Source organism: Giraffa tippelskirchi, chromosome 4 (genome assembly GCF_054371585.1).
Source record: "Giraffa tippelskirchi isolate mGirTip1 chromosome 4, T2T-mGirTip1v1.2.pri, whole genome shotgun sequence".
Classification (NCBI taxonomy): Eukaryota; Metazoa; Chordata; class Mammalia; order Artiodactyla; family Giraffidae; genus Giraffa; species Giraffa tippelskirchi.
The window spans coordinates 201,940,570-201,960,467 of NC_137278.1; the positions used below are offsets into that span (position 1 = coordinate 201,940,570).

Consider the following 19,898-nt stretch of genomic DNA (forward strand, 5'->3'; position numbering starts at 1 on the left):
GATGTCTTAGTTGTCCATTTCCTTCAGACTAAAAGTACTTCTTTGTGCCTCCTTGACAGAGGTCGGCGTGTTCTGGGTTCCGCCCCTCACCCCTCCACAGTGCTGAGGTGAGACGTGGCCCCTTTCCTGCGTGAGACCCCTCTGCTCTCCCCTCACCTGCGTCTGTGCCCCTCGTCGGGGGAGGCGCAGAGCTCTACTCTGGTAAGAGCATGCTCTGCTGGAAGCAGTGTCGGGAGAACGCACTGGAGGTGAAGTGAAGTGAGCCCTGAAGACACTGTCCACTCGGTAACTCCTGCCCTCCACTTAGGAGGGCTCCCTCCAGACCACCAGCCTTGTTGTCTGACAGCAGCCCGACGCCCAGCGGGTGCAGCTGGTGAACTTGCCGAGAATAAAAGCTCCAGGGCTATGACCCCAGAGGCAGCTCAGCCGTGCGCACTGGGTCCTCAGGAGCCCATGTGCACAGCAAGCCCACCTCCAGACTTGCAGCGACTGAGCGTCTTCTGTTTTCTGTAACCATCGCTTAATTCAAGTAATCATGCACGTCTCCCTCTGTCCACAAGGATCCTGACCTAAGAAGCACCAGCTACTAGGACAGGCCGAGTCAGGCGGCTGGGAGGCACTTGAGGTCGGAACGTCCACGTGAGACTGCCTCAGGAAGAAGAGCCACGCATTGTGAGCCAAGTATCTCTCACTTGGTCTAGAAAATCTGACACCAAAACCTGCGTGAACTTTATCAAGAGAGGATTACTGAATTAACATAAGCAGAACAGTGGCAGATAAAGTGAAGTGTTCTAAGAGATAGTGGGGTTATTTGGTGCTTTCGAGCTTCTTTTACATTTCTAACTGCTCCTGGAAGAGAATCATCCCCCTACTCAGAGAAAATATCTCCCTGCTGAGGTTGTACTGACTGATGTGTGTGAGTGTGGGAGAGACGCACTGTGTTCCCACTGAGACGGGAACCCTTTAAACCTGGGAGATTTGTTTGCAGAAGCTCGACCACACTACCTGCATTTAGACTTTGCAACATCCTGCAGCTGTCAGCCTGAGACCCAGCCCTCAGGTGCTGTGCATTTGACCTTGACCCATGTAGTTATTTTTCTTTTCTGGTAAGTTTGAACTCGGAATGGAAAAGTGGTTTTGGCAACAAGAATGTGTTAGTACTTCGGTACTCATGATCATGTTCTTCCCCAGGACATCATGGTCACAGTTAACATGGGCGTTTCTGTCACCAGTGACCTGTGATCGTGAGCCACACCCAGCATCGCTTGCACGTGGAACACAAACACAGTCCTAGGAGACGCTGGTCACAGACCAGGCTGTGCTGTTTACTAAATGTAAGTGCTCCCTGGTTTATTTCGGTGGGAGGTGATTGCTTTTGTTAGTATTTGCTTACTTGGCTGCTTTGGGTCTCAGCTGCAACATGTGGGATATTTTGTTGCCATGTGGGCTCAGTAGTTGCAGGGGCTTAGCTCCCCCTGCAACCCCTTGTGGGGTCTCAGTTCCCTGACCAGGGACTGAACCCGTGTCCCCTGCATTACAAGGCAGGTTATTAACCACTGGACCACCAGGGAAGTCCTGATCGCTTTTGATATTTCTTGTATTCTGTCTCTAGGAAAGGAAACCACCACAGTGAATTTTAAGTCTGACTGTTCTTGCATCTTTCATGCCTAGAAACTTGTTCTGCCTGAAGCAGTTTCTTAGGCACAGATGAGCTGGGGGCGGGGCTGGAAGGTGCGAGGCTAAGATCGCTAACAGACACGCAGTAGCTGCTCCAGCAGCTTAAAATTAGGATCAAAATCTTGACTTCTCTGAAAGAGAAAAGGGTGCATTTAGTTACACTTGAGACTGGTTACCATGGGCCTTTAAATCACCTCTATACCTTTTTAATTGCCTGTTGTTACTGACTGGAGTATTTGAGGCCTGGGTTTCCCATTATTTGAGTTCAGAACCTCTTGTGGTGTTTGGTCTTTAAACGGAAAGCCTGCAGTTTACAGGGGAATTCTCCACTCTAAGGGGTACAGGGACTCCCCTCCAGTCCTCCCTGGTCCTCCTTGGACATGGCAAGCAGTGGCCCTTCATTTTGGCTGCACCACAAGGCAGGTGGGATCTTGGTTCCTAATCAGGGATCAGACCCTGGCCTCAGCAGTGGAAGCACAGTCCTGACTACTGGGCCAGTGGGGAGTCCCACACTATCGTAAAAAGTCAAGTTGATTTTTTAAAAACATCAAGTGTGTTCCTGTTTTTTGTCTTTTAACAGTTTGCTTTTATTTTCTTTTTTTGCTGCGCCACAAGGCTTGTGGGATCTCTGTTCCCCAACCAGGGATCAAACCCAGGCACCAGCAGTGGAAGCGCCGAGTCATATAACTATTGGACCACCAAGGAAGTCCCAACCTGCTTTGGGATGACTTGCAGGTGGGGACTTTCCCAGCCAACAGCAGACAAAGGCACAGTGTGGGGGTGGATGCGGAAGAAACATACATCCACAGCTGCACGTGAACATCTTCATTCAAGTACGTTAACACAGCAAGTCTTAAACGGCCCCGGGCTTTAAAATGGTAAGGTGACACTCGGTGATCGTCTCGGGCCGTCTTCTCTGAGCCTGGATCAGTGGCCGAAGCTCTGTGTCCGTGGAGGCGGCAGCTACAACGCTGATAACCACCTGGCATCTTCACAGTTGTGCTTTTGCCGAGTGGTCCATTCAGTCCATCTCCTGGAGCAAAAGAGGAGGAGCTGGGGTGGGCCAGTGTCGCTGAGCCAGGACCCGACACCTGGGCCTCCAGGCCCACCGTCAGCACCCAAGAGGCTCTACCAAGAGGTTCTATCGCAGCCCTGCAGGTCTGGAAGCTGTTAAAGGCTTCTCTCCTTCTACCAGTTCAGCCTGCTTTGATGCCGAGTTGGCGTCACCCTCCGGCTGTAAATGCCTATGTAACTTCACAGCCACGCACAGAGTGCTTTCAAGGCTCATCAGTACATAGTAAAAGGGTCAGATACCTGAGCAGTGCTGATGACCCATAAAATTCCACTCTCACCAATATCTTCAAGTTTACAAACAGGTATGTCTACTTCCCTTCCAGCTGGTCTGTGAAACCAGACTTTCTAATACCCTGGTTGGAGGACAGACGTGTGTGGTTTTTAATCCCCTTTCGACCTCTCACCCTGCTTGGTAAAGCATGTTTTTATTTTAAACTACACCAGTCCATCCTAAAGGAAATCAGTCCTGAATATTCATTGGAAGGACTGATGCTGAAGCTGAAGCTCCAACACTTTGGCCACCTGATGCAAAGAACTGACTCATTGGAAAAGACCCTGATCCTGGGAAAGATTGAAGGCGGGAGAAGGGGACGACAGAGGACGAGATGGTTGGATGGCATCACCGACTCAATGGACATGAGTCTGAGTAAACTCCAGGAGTTGGTGATGGACAGGGAGGCCTGGTGTGCTGTAGTCCATGGGGTCGCAAAGAGTCGGACACGACTGAACTGAACTGACGCTCATTTGTGAGAAGGTGGAGCTAAGAGCAGACCAGGGAAGCCCAGCTTGGGCACATCTCTTGTGCTTGCCCCCTCCCCTGTACTCCCACCCCCTGCCCCAGCCGCTCTCAAGCTGTGACAGCAGCCATCTCAGAAACAAGGCTGAGGAAGCTCGAAAGGCATTCACAACCATCTTCCTCTGTGACTCCCGCAGTGAGGATCCCAGAGCTCAGGGAGGGGGCAGGTGGGGGGATGGGAGACCAAGGCAGGGCTCATCCACCACTGGCTCTTACATTTTGGACTAAGTTCCTCACGCAGGCGAAGAGGTTCTGGTTGATAAAGGTCACTGTTGTGTGAAAGACATCTCGGAGCAAGGCTGGTGAGTGGTCGGCTATCTTTTTGGCCAAGAGCATGGTGAGCAGGAGCTGGGCCTTCTCATGGTCCATGTCCGCAGGGCAGGTCTGCATGAGCTTTTCCAGCGTGGCCGCCAGGCACTGCTTCCTGTCCTGCGTGCGTGGAAGCGGAGTGCAGTTACCCATCGCCTCCCACTGGGGCAGCCGAGGAAAATCTGGGGGCAGGTGTGCCCATCCCCAACCCCCACCACCACAGTGGGTCCTCCAGCTAGAAGGCACCTGAGACCAAAGTCCCCACCCAGGTCTGGGGCCAGCATACGGGTGCAGGGAGAGGCCTCCATGGATCACCAGACCCCAGGGACATTCTCCACCAACAGTGAGGTGGGGCGACAGGCGCCAGTGGCCTGGGACCCACGATGGCCGGAAGGCTCCCTGAGTGGATGGCCTTCCTGGGGCAGGAAGCTGACCAGCCGGGCCCAAGCAGGAGGGTGTTTCAGGCCACATTTTGGGAAAGTCATACTCCTGACACTAAGGGTGTTGTCCCCCAACTCCTGAGCCTGATTTCAGGTTCAGGTTTTTAGAGGTCCGGTGACAGTTCTTCCAGGAGACAGTTCTCTAAGCTGATTCTCCCTCCAGCTTCTGTGGAAGGTCACACTGGTCTGTCCGCCAGGAGACAGAGAACAGACCTGTGAGTGGCCCCGTGGTTCCCGCACTCACCTCCTCCGACGGGCTCCTGATACTGAAGCATGAGACCAGAGCGGCCACCATCGCTGGGCGGATGCTGCCCTCCAGCCTGTCCCCCATCTGGGCGAGTTGCCGGGCGACATCGCGGACCGCCGCCTCCTGACGCTCAGAATCTAATGTCCAGACAAGGCAGATTCAGGTGATGCCGCTCATACCCTTCCCCGGTTCCCCCCTCCAGGAAGAAGCACCTCGGGGCCCCCACAACCACTTAGAGCGGTTGGAGCAGCGGAGCGCTAACACACGACGAACAGCTGTCGTCCAGGAAGCGGCACTCTAGCGCCCCAGCGGCTGCCTCTGGGTCTGCTCTCTCAAGGCACAGCATGCCCCCACACACTCCGCACTTCCTTCCTAGAGCTCTGAGCTTCCTCCACGCCCCCACCAGAAGAGAAGATTCCTGGGCTCGGGTTTTTGGCTGTGGGGTTGACTCCCAGCCACACAGCCCAGAGCTCGGTGCAGTGGGCGCAGGACAGGCCAGCGCACACTCAGAGAGGCGGGCGCTGCGTCCCTCCTTCTGCCCCACGCAGGGCGGCCAGTGAAATGCCTGGACCTGGAGATATGCGTGTAGTCCCCTTCTCCCCCCAGAACCTCCCATGTGCCCACCCTCTGCTCGGGATAAGCCACGACCTCTGACCTGGACTACTTGGTTGACAGGGCCAGTCACTCCCAAGGTACCACTGCAGCCTGGCCCCTCCCTCAGGTGTTTGCTCCAGCTGCTGCCGCCGCCTCCCAGTAGCCCCCTTGGCCTTCCCATCCAGCTGAGTGAACACGGCCAAGCCTGTCCTGAGCTTTACTTCTGATTATTAGGTTCCTGACCCAAAGGCCAGTTTCCTGCCTGAGGGCCCTGCCCTATGCCTCCAGCGAGGCTCTGAAGTCTAAGGGTGGGGTGGTGAGATGGGGGACCCCAGGGACAACAGTCCTGACAGCAAAGCCCCTCCTGCCCCCACACCTTCCTACTCTGTCCCTAAGGGGGCCCTGGCTGGTGGGGACCTCCTTAGAGGTGGCTCCAGTCCAGGCCTCCCAGGAACAGGCTGGCTCACAACTTGAAAAGGCTCCCTGGGGAGTTCCCAAGGGGCTCCCGGCGGCCTCCGTGGAGGCAGCACCATGGCAAAAGCTGAGGCTGGGAGGACAGCCCGGCCCCAGGAACGAGCCCGGGGTCGTCCCCCATCGCCTGGTGACCGTGGAGGTAGGCATGGCTGTAGCACAGAGATGTGAATCCATGGGGGACACTGATGCCAAGAGTTCCCTGGAAGCTGAGTGGGTTTTCACTGGTCAGACTCCAAGGCCTGCTCCACTGGACATGGGGGGCTGAGCCCGAAGACCCTAGGGTTGAGGAGGCTGGCCAGTGCCTACCTGTCTCCGCCGCCGCCGCTGAGGGGAAGTAGCTGCAGCGGTTCCCGTCCGTCTGCAGCTCATCCTCATGGAACAGGTGCCCAGACAACTTGTGACCCAGCGCCTCCAGCTCCTTGTGGAAGCGGGAGTGGGGGCAGCTCTGCAGGAAGCCAAGCAGCAGCAGGCTTGTGGTGCGCTCGTCCCCGAGGCTGGTGCCGTTGCTAACCTGCGAGGAGAGGACTGTGGGAACGTGGTCCTGGGCTGTCCTCACTGGTCCAAGGTCTGAGCACCCTCCAGGTGGGAAGGGGCCAGTGCGCAGAGCCTCCCTCCTGCAGACATCAAGAAAGGCTCCAACCGTGCAAGACGTGGTGCAGCTGCCGCCTCCAGGCTAGGGAGGCTGGGCAGGTGCATGGGTCGGGGCCACCCCTGCTCCCTGGCCAAGCGTCAGCACTGTGCTCCTCCGCTCCCATTGTCTCCCGTGGGCCCAGGATGGCACTGTGCCAAAGCAGGTCTTCAACACACCCGGGTGTTAGTGGCCACAAACACCACCTGCCTCTGGGCAGGCCTGGCCACCCTCAGGTGGGTAAGCCCCTGCCGAGCCCACGAACAGCATGGGGGACAGAGGGACACTACACCAAGAAGAGCATGTGCGGGCAGCACTGGGGTGAGAGGGTGTCTGGAGAGGCCAGGAATGCCTGGCTCAACACATGCAGGACACACAGCCTGGGCGGGAAGGGCCAAGAGGAGAAAGTGAAGATCCAGGTAAAATGTACTCCCAAGTCTTTAATATTTTTCATTAGAAAAAATTAGAAAAATATTCTGATTAGACTAATCAGAGGGACTTCTCTGGTGGCCCAGGGGCTAAGACTCTGCGATTCCAGGGCAGGGGGCCCAGCCTGGGTTCAGTCTGGGCAAGGAACTAGATCCTACATGCCTCAAGTAAAAACCTCACATGCTACAACAAAGATGGAAGATCCTGTGTACCACACCTAAGACTGGTCCAGCCAAGTGTGAAAAGAGAGGGAAATCAGAAAACGCTTAGAGGGCAAAGTGTTTTAAATAAAATGCATAAAATAAGTGCTTACGTATTGCTATTCAGCCTCTACTTCTCCAGAATTCGTCCTAAAAGGGAAAATGTACATAACAGCTCTACTAAATCTTCACGGGGAGGCCAGGTGGCACAAGGCAGCTGAGAGACTGAGGAAGGTGCTCCCTCTGCCTCAGGAGGCATCCTGGTCGGGAGAGGAGGGAGCTGTGGTGGCTGGACCGTGTCCCCCGGGGAGAGGCCCAGGTGCTGACCCCCAGAACCTGAGAGCAGGACCTAACTGGGAAATGGGGGTCCTTGCAGATGTCACGGGGAGGACAGGTCATCCTGGATCGGGGCTCTTTTCCTGGATGGGGCTGGGGGAGGGCCGGTGGGGGTATGGCCACCTGAGTGCACTTAATGCTGCTGAGCTGACCACTTAACAAAGGTGAAAAGTCAGAAAAACCTGTAAAAGGATGAAAATTCTGACGGCAGGGAGAAAGAGGAAGCTGACGGATGTCTCCTCATGAACCCAACTGTGGGGCGCTCCCATGTCAAAGGAAAGCAAACCCCAGGAATGAGTCTCTGCATCCCCCACCCTGAGGCCATCAGGATAAGCCGTATGGGGGCAGCTCCCCAAAATGCTCCTGCCTGAATGGCTGACGTGCCTCCTGAGCCGCCAGGCTGAGTAGCACGGGCCCCGTGCCTGCACAGCGCTGCTCTAGAAGCTCCCGCCAAGCACACCCCCCCACCCCCAACGCTGTCTGCTCAGATTCAGAAAGCTGGCCCAAGCTCACAAGTCACCAAGAGGGCCCCAGACCTGCGGCAGCACCCAAAGGGCTGGAGGGGATGTGGAGGGAGGGCCCGGGGTTGGAGGGGGCACCCCAAGACACCACACAACCCGGCGGGAAGGAGATGGATGAGAGCTCCTGATTGGCCCGGCCACAGCTTCCCTTCTGAACCCTAAACCCGCTCAGGACCCTACATCCTTGAGCTCGTCTTGCCTTCCAGGACCGACCAGGCACAGGCAGTGAGTGGACGGCGGCTTGAGTGCTCTGGTTACCCCTCCCAGCCCCGCCCCACCCTGCCCAGCCATGACCACCGCATCATCTGACCTTCAAATCCATGGCCTAAGCAGCTTCACAGGCTCCGGCTCACAGGGTTCTGGGTTGGCGGCCTGGAAGAGGACACGCAGGGTGGGCGCGGGGCCCCGCAGGGAAGAACAGGGAGCATCTGGGCCCTGGCTCCCCTCATCTGCACCTGGGGCCACAGACCTGAGTTTCCTTGTAACTGAGACCAAGACCACCCCCCATCTCAGGTCCAGCCTCCCATCCTGAGCTCACTGATCAGGCAGGCAGGGCCGTCTGAGTGAACACTGGGCTTCCTCCACGAGCAATTCCTAGACATTTCCACGGATCTGTCCCACCACAGACCCTACCTGGCTGCTGGCCCCAAGGCACCGTGGCTGCATGGAAAGGTGTGTAACAGGAGGAGAAGGAATGTCTACCTGACAGTCACGGGAAGACTAAGGCATCGGGATGGTATCAATTCCACAGTAAACAACTGCGTAGATGAAAGCTCATCAGACTGAATCTTAGAAGATTATGCCCCCCAATGTGGAAAATATAAAAGACTGAGAGCTCTGTGTGCATTGTAGAGACACCCAAACAGAGTCACAGGTGTCTGCAGAGCAGTCTCAACAAAACAACCCGTTTTAAAATGTATGCACAGCACACATCTGTTTATACACAGTATTAGGCTAAACCCAATGAATCACTGCTCTGTAGGGCAAAAAGTCAAATCTGGCAATTCCATATGGTTCCTACATACGCAGGAGGTTAAAAACAGAACAGAAAACCAGTTCACCACCAGGAGACAGGAGCAGAAGATGTAAGAGGTGGCAAGAATACACAGAAGGACTATACAAAAAAGATCGTAATGACCCAGATAACCAAGATGGTGTGATCGCTCACCTAGAGCCAGACATCCTGGAATGTCAAGTCAAGGGGACCTTAGGAAGCATCATTATGAACAAAGCTAGTGGAGGTGATAGAATTCCAGCTGAACTATTTCAAATCCTAAAAGATAATGCTGTTAAAGTGCTGCACTCAATATGCTAGCAAATTTGGAAAACTCAGCAGTGGCCACAGGACTGGAAAAGGTCAGTTTTCATTTCAATCCCAAAGAAAGGTAATGCCAAAGAATGTTCAAACTACCACACAATTGCACTCATCTCACACGCTAGCAAAGTAATGCTCAAAATTCTCCAAGCCAGGCTTCAACAGTACCTGAACTGAGAACTTCCAGATGGTCAAGCTGGATTTAGAAAAGGCAGAGGAACCAGAGGTCAAATTGCCAACATCCGCTGGATCATCGAAAAAGCAAGAGAATGCCAAAAAAACATCTGCTTCATTGACTACGCTAAAGCCTTTGACTGTGTGGATCACGAAAAACTGTGGAAAATTCTTAAAGAGGTGGGAATAACAGACCATCTCACCTGCCTCCTGAGAAACCTGTATGCAGGGCAAGAAGCAACACTTAGAACTGGACATGGAACAATGGACTGGTTCTAAATTGGGAAAGGAGTATGTCAAGGCTGTATATTGTCACCCTGCTTGTTTAACTTATATGCAGAGTACATCATGCGAAATGCTGGGCTGGATGAAGCACTAGCTGGAATCAATACTGCAGGGAGAAATATCAGTAACCTCAGATATGCAGATGACACCACCCTTATGGCAGAAAGTGAAGAGGAAATAAAAGAGCCTCTTCATGAAGGTGAAAGAGAGTGAAAAAGCTGGCTGAAAACTCAACATTCAAATAACAAAGATCATGACATCCGGTCCCATCATTTCATGGCAAACAGATGGGGAAACAATGGAAACAGTGAGAGACTTTATTTTCTTGGGCTCCAAAATCACTGCAGATGGTGACTGCAGCCATGAAATTAAAAGACGCTTGCTCCTTGGAAGAAATGCTATGACCAACCTAGATAGCATATTAAAAAGCAGAGACATTACTTTCCCAACAAAGGTCCGTCTAGTCAAAGCTATGGTTTTTCCAGTCATCATGTATGGATGTAAGAGTTGGACCATAAAGCAAGCTGAGCGCCGAAGAATTGATGCTTTTGAAGACTCTTGAGAGTCCCTTGGACTACAAGGAGAACCAACCAGTCAATCCTAAAGAAAATCAGTCCTGAATATTCATTGGAAGGACTGATGCTAAAGCTGAAGCTCCAATACTTTGGCCACCTGATGTGAAGAGCCAACTCCTTAGAAAAGACCCGGATGCTGGGAAAGATTGAGGGCAGGAGGAGAAGGGGACAATAGAGGATGAGATGGTTGGACAGCATCAGCGTCACAACGGACATGAGTTTGAGCAAACTCCAGGAGATGGTCAAGGACAGGGAAGCCTGGCGTGCTGCATTCCATGGGGTCGCAAAGAGTCGAACACAACTGAGCGACTGAACAACAACAAAAGGCCACAAGATCACCTTCTGTCTGGAAATTTTCACCAGGAAGCTCGAGCTGGACTCTGCCACCCTGAGGGCAGGAGACACGTGAAGCAATGCTGCCGAGTCCACCGCTTGCAGCTCCTCTAAACATGCAGGACTTGTCTAGAGAAAAGGAAGCCCAGTCAGGGGACTAGGGATACTGATCAGACACTCAAACATGGCAGACAAAAGTGGGGGCAGTTCTGTGGGCAGCCGTGGAGAGAGCTGGGGGCCTTCTGGCCAGGGCCACCTGTGTGATGGCCAGCCTGGCCCCACGTCACAGGTGGGAATGAAAATTAGGGAGCGATCAGCAATCGTGTCAGGACTGTCCCTGAGAGCAGTCTGACTCGACCTCCCTGGGCTGGTCACTCTGTGTGAGTGGGTGTCTGGTCACTGTAGGTGGGGACCGGGCAGGCTGCTCTGCAACCATCTACTTGTATATTCAGTCCCGGGCACTCCGATCACCTCAGGTTCCCTGGCCTGCAGGAGGCAACCTTCCCTCCCACCATGGCAGGCAGGGACCCCTGGCCCAGACTGGCTTTCCCGTGGGGCTCTGCAGGCTTCACTACCTAAAAGGCAGCTCAGTTCTGAGACAAGTGGCATATCACAGTGGCTCACACAAGCACCATTCAGAGATAGGACATTCCCAAAGGTTCTTGATTTGTCAAATTATACTATATCCCGGCAAAAAGAACAAAGGACAGTAGGCAGTTTCTCAAAAAAAAAAATAACACCCGAAAAACACAGAGTTACTGTTTGCTCAAAGAACTCTGCTTCCAGATGTGTGCACTCCAGCCGCCTGGCCCAGGTGGACAGAGCGCAAACGTCCACGACGGGTGAGTGGACAAACACCGTGCCCATCACAGTGAGTCTCCTTCGGCCTCAGAAAGAGCCAAGTCCTGGCACCTGCTGCACGCAGGACCCGGAGGACACTGTGCCAAGTGACAGGAGTCAGACCCCAAGGGCAGAGAGTGGACAGCGGCCCGGGTGGGAAGACGGCAGGGTTCTGGACAGGATGGTGGGGGTGGGGGCGCCTCAATGCGGGTGGACGTACATTTTCCCCACATACAAAAAATAAGGAAACTGTGGCACCTGTGGCAACGTGGAGGAACACTGAGGACGTCACACCGAATGAAACAAGCCAGACACAGGAAGACACACACTGCCTGGCTCCACTTACACGAGAAATCATGTCCGTTTCTAGAGAATTACTAATTCCTTATTCATGCTACTGAGCTGCACACATAAAATGATTATATATAATTTTGCATCTATTCCACCACAATGAAAAAAGTTCGAAAAAAACTTCTTTTTGAACCTATGCAAATAACAGTTTGTTGTTGTTAATTTGGTTCCTAAGTCATGTCTGACTCCTTGAAACCCCATGGACTGTAGCCCGCCAGGCTCCTCTGTCTTTAAGGAGTAAGAATACTGGAGTGGGTTGCCATTTCCTTCTCCAGGAGATCCTCCCGACCCAGGGATCAAACCCAGGTCTCCTGCATTGCAGGTGGGTTCTTTACTGTTGAGCCACCACCCAAAATGAGGAAACAAGAATTCTATCAGGGGAGCTAGATGTCAGTTCCATCTAACAGATGTGTATGGGCTACAGCGAGTTTCAGAAAGAGAGAGGTTCCTTGTGTATCTAGGGAACAAATACCATGTCAGCACTACTGCCAGCGAACTGGCAGGTCCCCGCCGTGGCCACACCCACACCGCCTGCCTCCAGAAGAGCCCCGAGACCCTGACCTGAGCGCCAGGCGCAGCTCTGAGTTGCTGAAGCCAGGAGAGCCCCAAAGCCTGTTTCTGCAGTAGCGCTAGTTCAAAGCGCCTGGTATAATAGCTTGCTGATGCTCTGCTTCTGTCCTCTACTGGGGATACACACCAAAAAGCCCCAAGTCGCCTCCAGAGGGCAGAGTCTGCCGGCAGTGACTCACAGACTTCTCTAACAAGAGCAGACGCAAGAGGGTCAGAGTCTCTTGTGATCTGTGTTCCCCTGAGAATAAACAGATTATGGACAGCAACGGCGTCCTCACGGAGCACAGAGTTTCTGCAACACTCACATGAGTGTTACATTTTCCTGTAAACTAAACCAAGGAAGCCTGAGCCAGCACCTCTGCAGACAGCTGCTCTTCCCACAGTAACACGTCAAACAAAGCTGATTAACTACATAACCTCTCTTTTTAGAAGCTGAGTGGCCTGTGGGACTCTCTGGGGGTCTCAGTGATAGCTGTAGGTGTCAAAGATATCCTGAAAACAACATCTTTTCTTTAAATTCAGGGTCCAACCTTCAGAAGCACCATCAGAATCCACTTGGTCATTTAAGATGGGGTCACGGATGCCTGAGAAGCAGGACACGGCTGTCAGTGCAGTAAACTAAGAACCCCTTAGCTCCTCATAAGTGATGAACCTTTGTTCTTGGTGGGACTATTTTTCCCTTTAGAACATAAAGCATCAAAAATTATTGTTTGAGGGCTTCCCAGGTGGTGCAGTGGTTAGGATCTCACGCTTCCAATGCAGGGGGCCCAGGTTCAAGCCCTGGTCAGGGAACTAAGACCCCGCAGGCTGTGCAGTGAGGTCAACAAACAAACAAACCAAGCAAACTTTCATAGCTTCTTTTCAGACTCAGACATTTAAGAGATTCGAAAAATTATGAAACCACGTTCTCACTAAAAACTTTGTTTTGTAACACACTGTATTAAAAAATGTTAACAAGCAATGGGCATTGATATGTTCAAACATATCAACAATATTTTAAAATTTTCTCCAGTTTTACTTTCTAACACAGAAAATAGATAAAACCTGCTTAAATCAAAAGCTTTTCAGGGTCCTCAGTCATTTTTGCGTGTAAAAGAGTCTTAGAGACCAAAAGGTTGGTGGGGGACGAGACACTAGACCTTTCCCTTGAAAATAAAAGCATATATATTAATACAACAGTTTTTTCTGCCATCCATTTTAATTAAGATACTTAACCAAAGTGACGGACTCTTTCACAGAGAATCAGGTGACTGGGTCTCACACAGTTCAGATGTCACCTCCCAGCCACACACATGCCTGAGCTTCCCCCAGGCACACACACACTCAGTGATGCCAACCAAAGACAAAGCCTTGCTGAGAACACGGAAAACACTTAAAGTACACCTGGCACTCAGTGCTTTCGGATCCTGTCTTATTTAGAAATCGCCTGGGGATACAATGATTGCCATCATTAATTCAGTGTTCATGCTGTACTTTGGAATACTGTTAAAAACAGTCAGAATTCTATTCAGTTTAGTTGAAAACAAATTTTCCATTTCTCCTAACTTTAAACACTAAGAATAGTATCAGTTGACTTGAGAAGTAAACCTATAGATGTTTGGGGGGGCGGGGAGGAACCAATTAGCATACAATATACAGTTCACTAGTATAGTGAATATTATTACAGGTAATCAATATTAAGTATTGATTTATCAGTAATATTGACAAATCAGGGAAAACACAGCTTTTTAAAATCCAAAATTATTAATTTATTCTCATTTGCCAAAAGTTTACCTTAACTATGTGAACCTGCACTCTTTATATTGAGATATAGTTGATATACAACACTATATAAGTTACAGGTATACAACATAGTAGCCACAGCTTTTAATTACTATAAAATACTGGCTGTGTTCCCTGTGGTGTTCAACATTATCCTTTGAGTTCATGTTTTATACTCAGTAGTTTTATCTCTTAATCCCCTAACCCCATCATGCTCCTCCCCCTTCCCTCTCCCCACTGGTAGTGGTTTAGATGCTAAGTCTTGTCCAACTCTTGTGACCCTGTGGACTGTAGCCTGTCAGGCTCCTCTGTCCATAGGATTCTCTAGGCAAGAGTGCTGGAGTGGGTTGCCATTTCCTTCTCCAGGGAATCTTCCTGACCCAGGAATCACACCCGGGTCTCCCGCATGGTAGGCAGATTCTTTACCGTCTGAGCCACCAGGAAAGCCCGCTCCCCACTGGGAACTACTGGTTTGTTTTCTGTATGTGTGAGTGTTTGTGAACATATATTCTTAAAACATTTCTGAGTTTGTTTCTGTGTATTTTAAATTTTTTGAAAGTCTAATGTATTTAAACTATTAGAAATGAGATTTCCTGATTTCATGGAAATTTTAGATAAATTTGACTTACATAAGCATATTTATTTAGGTCCAAAAGCCAATGAGGACAGAGTTCTTCCAATTTAAGATACTTCACAACCAAACTCCTCAATGATGAAAAAAAATGTTTCCCACATTTGCACACCAAGAGGCAAAGGTCTTTCTGAATTGCAGACATACAGAGAATAAACACCCAGCTTCGGTCCTACAAGTTCAGTGCCAAGTCAAGAGCAAACACAGAAACAGCAAGGCTCACGCGTCCAGATGCAAGGACTGGTTCCCTGTGGCAGCAGAGAATTCTGAACTGAGCTCAAAAGACCAAGGACACAAACCGCCGTCTGACCACCCGGATTCTCTGTCCTCTCCTGCTCGACACAGAGCAGGCCTCCCACATCTCCCACAAGGACACAGTCAGCAAGACCACCGGCGGAGAAACTTGTCCACGCGCGCAAACCTGAAACCCAGCCAAACACCGTCCGGACAGAGAGCTGTCCCACTGGCCTGAGACACGGCCTCTGGGGCCAAGTCCACAAGGCATGCTTTTGGGGACAGCTCCAAAACTGCCAACACAGAGAAAGGGCAAAACCAAGATTTTCCTACAAATATAGAATGATGAAATATGTCCAAGATTTTATTTAGCTCATTAATTAATGAAGGAACCAGTAAGATGATTCAGCCAGTTTCTGACAACATGGATTGTGTGGTGGCTGCCAGTTCCACACAGATCACCTGTGCCAGTCCTTCCCCTGAAGCGAGTGAACGGGAGTGAGCGGGAGCCAAGTCCAGCACCCATGCGGGCTCCTTCTGATGACTCACCCGGGACACACGGTGGCCTCACTTCTACCACGCGCCGCCTGGACTTACCGGAGCAGAAGCTGGAGTGTGGGACGCCGACCTCTGCCTCCTCTGTGACGGGCTTCCCGCCTTCAGGCTTCCCCACAGACCCCACCGCTCGCTGTCCCGCTCTACTACATGGTCCCCGCTCCATCTCAAAGGCCTGGGAACCACTGGTTTTCAACCCTGGCCGCACACACTGGCATCAACAGAGAGGTTGTAAGACATCCTGATTAGACAAGAGCTCACATGTGGAAAATCCCAACGAATCCACTAAAACACCCCAGCAAGTAACAAGTGAGTTCACCAATGTTGCAGGACACAAACTGTTTAAGACCACTGTACTTCTATGTGCCAGCGATTAACATCCAAAAAAAAAAACAGAACTAGAATAGCATCTCGAAGAATAAAATACTTCGGAATACATGTTGAACAAGAGAAGTGGAAGAGCTGTACACTGAAAACTATGCAAGTTTTTCATTGCAGAAAAGCACAGACCTACATAAACGGGCTCATTCCGGTCCACAAACTGGAAGAACACCCACGGACTCAACACGATTCCCCACAAGCTCCCACCTGGCTTTTTCACAGAAAGTGATAAACGGTTCCACTTTCATAAGGAAATGCAAGGGGCACAGAATAGCCAATGAGAAAAAGAACAAAGTTGATGGACTCACTCCCCAACCTCAAGACATATGACTGAGTGACAGTAATCGACAGTGTGGTATTGGCAATGGAGTAGAAGTGACAGTCCATAAATAAACCCTGACGTCTACGGGTCATCCATCTCTGACAAAGGAGTCAAGAGCAGCATAATTAATAGGCTCTTCAACAAATGGTGCTGAGACAACTGGGTATCATGGGAGCAAAAGCATGAATTTGGGCCCCTCCCTCATATTATATGCAAAATCTAACTCAGAATAGATCATAGAAGAGAACAAAGATATAAAACTTTACGGCCTTGGGTGAGGCAGTGATTTCTTTGATACGACACCATATAAGAGAGAAGAACAAGCCATACAAAGAGAAAAATAGATAAAGTGAACTACTTGACAATTAAACCTTTGCGCTTCAAAGGACGTAAGCAATGAAAAGACAACCCACAGAAAAAAATGCTTGCAAGTTATTTATCAGACAAGGGACTAGTACTCAAAATATATGAAGAATTCTTGTAACAATAAAAAGACTTTTCAGTTGAAAACTGGGTGAAAGATTTTAATAGGATCCAAAGACATACAAATGGTCAACAGGCAGAGGTGAAGAGGCTCAACATCATTAACCACTGCAGAAATGCTCATCAAACCGCAATGAAGGGGAATTTCCCAGTGGTTAGGGCTCCTTGGTCAGGGAACTAAAATCTCTACTAAAAGCCAAGCACAAAGTGCAAAGGAAGGGAGGGAGGAAGTAAGAAAATAAAGAAAGCAAACCACAATGAGATTCACTTTCACATCCACTAGGATGGCTGGAATCAAAAGGGTAACAGCAAGAGGTAGCAAAGCTGTGGACCAGTCGGGACCCCACACCACGTGCACAGATCTCACGGGGGCCAGGGCAGGTGTGGAAAATAGTGCAGACGCTTTGGAAGTTTTGCAACTCCTCAAAATGTTAGGCTTCCCTGGGGGCTCAGTCAGTAGAGTCTGCCTGCAATGCAGGAGACCTGGGTTCAATCCCTGGGTCGGGAAGATTCTTCACTATTTCCAAAATGTCTATCAACAGTTGAATGGATAAGGAAAATGTAGTAGATCCATAAAATGGAATATTATTTGACCATAAAAAGGGAGTGAAATTCAGATACAGGCTGCCACATGGATGAACTCTGAAATATGAGGCCGAGTGAAAAAAACCTAGTCACAGAAAACCAGAGTTCATTCATGGAATGATTCATGGTATGATTCCATTGATGTGAACTTCCCAGAACTGGTGAATCCACAGAGAAAAAAGATTAGGGTTGTCTGGGGCTGTGGGGATGAAGGGACTGGGGGTAATCAATGATGTGCATGGTTTCTTCTGGGGCTGTTGAGACATTCTAAAATTAGACTGGGGTGATGGCTGCACAACTTTGCGAATACACTGGAAACCACTTCAGGTTTGCAAAATTTATAGTATATGAAATATCTCAAAAAAGTGGTTTTAGAAAAAGGCAGCCTGAAGGAGGGGACAGTGAGCTAAGTGGGGGAGCCACCCCACACTCAGGCCCTGGAAGTGCAACTGCCCCCCCACCAGGTGCTCAAAGTCCAGCGTTCCAGTGTCCGCATCTCCCACTGCCCTGCCCTCCCTGGCCCGAGAGATCTGTGCACACGTGGTGGGGCAAGATGGCCTGTGGGGGCCAGGTGTCCTGACGTCCCCCCGGGGCATCAAGGTTCACCTCTGTCAATAACTACTCTCCCCTCAGAGCCACAGAGAAGCAAAAGGATGTCCCCATGGCCTTCCGGTGACCAGGAGCTCTGGACGCACAAGAGGCCTCTCCTCACGTGTGGCAGCTCACTCCTGGCCGCTACATCCCTCCACAAGGACAGAAGGTGTTTGTGCGCCTGAAGGTCACTAGCCCCTCTTAACCCTGCTGCGTGACTCAGAGGGCACTGGTTCCCTCCCCTGCCCAAGCTGACAGGACACTGTAGGCAAAGGGTGACTGCAAACGAGCCACTTCCTTGCCGTCTAAGTGGGTGGCTTCCAGGACGCTGGACACTATACACAAGAGTCAAAAAGAACTCAATTTTCACAAAACCTCCAGAAGTGGGTGCTCTGTGGTCCATCCAGGTGCTCATGTTTGCTATTCATGGGCAACTTTCCCATTCAGTCCAGCATAGCAGGAAGAAAAGAGGAAGGAAACACATCAGGAAGAGGAGGAAAGGAAGGAAGGAAGGGCTGGGTCTGGGGTGGGGGAGACCGGGAGCCGCAGGACAGTTCTTGGGGAACAGCCTCAACAAGAGTCCAGGGTCCAGGCACCAGCCCAATGCTTTCCCCACTCCCATAGCTGCCAGTAGGGAGGGGTGTGCATAAAGGCAGGGCCCTCCCCACATCCCACCCCCCCACCCCACCCCTGGCTCAAACAGGTCCAGAGGTGCCAGGCAAGGAAGCATCAGGAGCCCAGGCAGCCCACTCCCACTCCAACCAGGAGAGCTGGACTCTAAGGTCACAGGCTTGGATCAGTGTGTGTCTGCCACTGTGAATTCTGTCACAGCTGCTGTCTCCAGGCTTCTCAGGTGAGCACTCATGTGACCTCTGGGGGCCCAGCCAGGTGAGCACAGGAGGTCCAGTGGGGCAGGCACTCCAGGCCTGCACTCCCTCCACTGGACACCCAGCCACCAGAGATGCAGCCACAGGAGCACTGGTCACAGCTCTAGAGCAAGGCTTCTGAGGGTCCACCGCCCAGAGGCAGTGTCCCGGCACCCCAGCACAGCACTCGGTCCAGGATCAGGACCCAGGCCCTCTCCCTGCAACAGGCAAAGAACAGCGGCAATATCGCTCACCACCTCCAGCGCTGCCAGGACCGCGGCCCCAGGAGGCTGGTCACCCTCATCGTTCCTCCTCGGTGCTGGGACTCCCTGGCAGGCCATTCTCCTCTGCAATGAGTGGGACCTCCAGTCCTAGGTCTGGGAAAGCCTAGGAGCAGAGTCCCCTCCCCGGCACCTCAGAGTCCATCTCAGATGGACTGACTCAAGACAACAGTAACAAGACCCAGTCCCTGTTCGGGCAGCTCTTTGTTCCAGAGCCTACATATCCCATGTCCCACGGTCGCCATTCCCACCACACAGCACGGTGTCCGCAAAGCCCCCCGAGCCCCGCCCAGAGACGACCGACCCTTCCAGGCCGCCCCTCTGGCCACCCCTATCCGCTTCCCGCGGTGCCTTCCTAGAGCCACCTCAACCCATGCAGCCAGCGGGCTCCTCCCACCCTTCCACAGCTCGACCACAGACCCTCTTCCAGGACTCGGGGGCCCGGGCTCAGGCTTTGTCCAGAGATGGCAGGGACGCAGATCCAGGAGCGCCCCCTCCCCGACCCACCCGCGCCCCGACGGCGGGACGGGGCTTGGAACCACGTGCCCCTGCAGAGGCCACCGAGGAGGCCTGGGCAGCAGACAGACCCGCAGGTAGGGCACAGCCGTGCGGGGGGGGGGGGGGTCGCCCGGAAACGTCTCCGTGGTGGGGCCCCCTCAGTGAAAACCACCCCTCCGGGTGACGAGCACCCTCCTCGTGAGGGCCCTCCAACTCCGGCAGCGCAGGGCGTCCCGCGGCCGGCCTGCCGGCTGAGGTCTCGCCCTCCTAGGGTTTCGGGTCACTACTTCAACTCCACAGACCTACCTCCACCGCCCGCAGCACGTCCAGTGCGGCGCGAGCCGGGGAGGCGCCTGGGCCCGCGGCCGCCCCACGCGGAAGGAGCAGCGGGACGGAGCGCGGGGGCCGGGAGAGGGGAGCCCGGGGGCCGGGGGCGCAGACGGCTGGCGTCAGGAGATACTCACCTCCACCACGGTGAGAGGCGGCTTGACGGCAGCGCACGGGCACGGGGCGCGCGCGGGAAAAGCCGACGTTCCGGGGGC

General features: G+C 52.3%; 1 protein-coding gene and 1 long non-coding RNA gene across 6 annotated transcripts; one reads left to right on the forward strand and one right to left on the reverse strand.

The window, feature by feature from the left end:
* The first annotated feature begins 176 nt into the window (after positions 1-176).
* LOC145545446 (uncharacterized) lies at positions 177-6,978 on the forward strand. Of its 2 annotated transcripts, XR_014082083.1 has the most exons (4): positions 177-1,106; positions 1,192-1,334; positions 2,293-3,849; positions 4,494-6,978. It is a non-coding gene; the product is annotated as an uncharacterized LOC145545446 (long non-coding RNA). The 2 variants fall into 2 exon arrangements; XR_014082084.1 differs by lacking the exons at positions 177-1,106; positions 1,192-1,334 and having other exon boundaries at positions 3,776-3,849; positions 4,746-6,978.
* On the reverse strand, positions 2,240-19,898 carry BID (BH3 interacting domain death agonist). Of its 4 annotated transcripts, none has more exons than XM_081589937.1 (7): positions 19,821-19,898; positions 10,414-10,536; positions 8,036-8,097; positions 5,918-6,122; positions 4,541-4,680; positions 3,764-3,976; positions 2,240-2,710 (listed from the first exon to the last, which is right to left on the reverse strand). In XM_081589937.1, the coding sequence occupies exons 3-7, from the start codon at positions 8,045-8,047 to the stop codon at positions 2,699-2,701; spliced, it is 582 nt and encodes a 193-aa protein (XP_081446063.1). In that variant the 5' UTR covers positions 8,048-8,097; positions 10,414-10,536; positions 19,821-19,898; the 3' UTR covers positions 2,240-2,698. The 4 variants fall into 4 exon arrangements, with proteins under 4 accessions (XP_081446063.1, XP_081446066.1, XP_081446062.1 ...); XM_081589940.1 differs by having other exon boundaries at positions 19,663-19,898; XM_081589936.1 differs by lacking the exon at positions 10,414-10,536.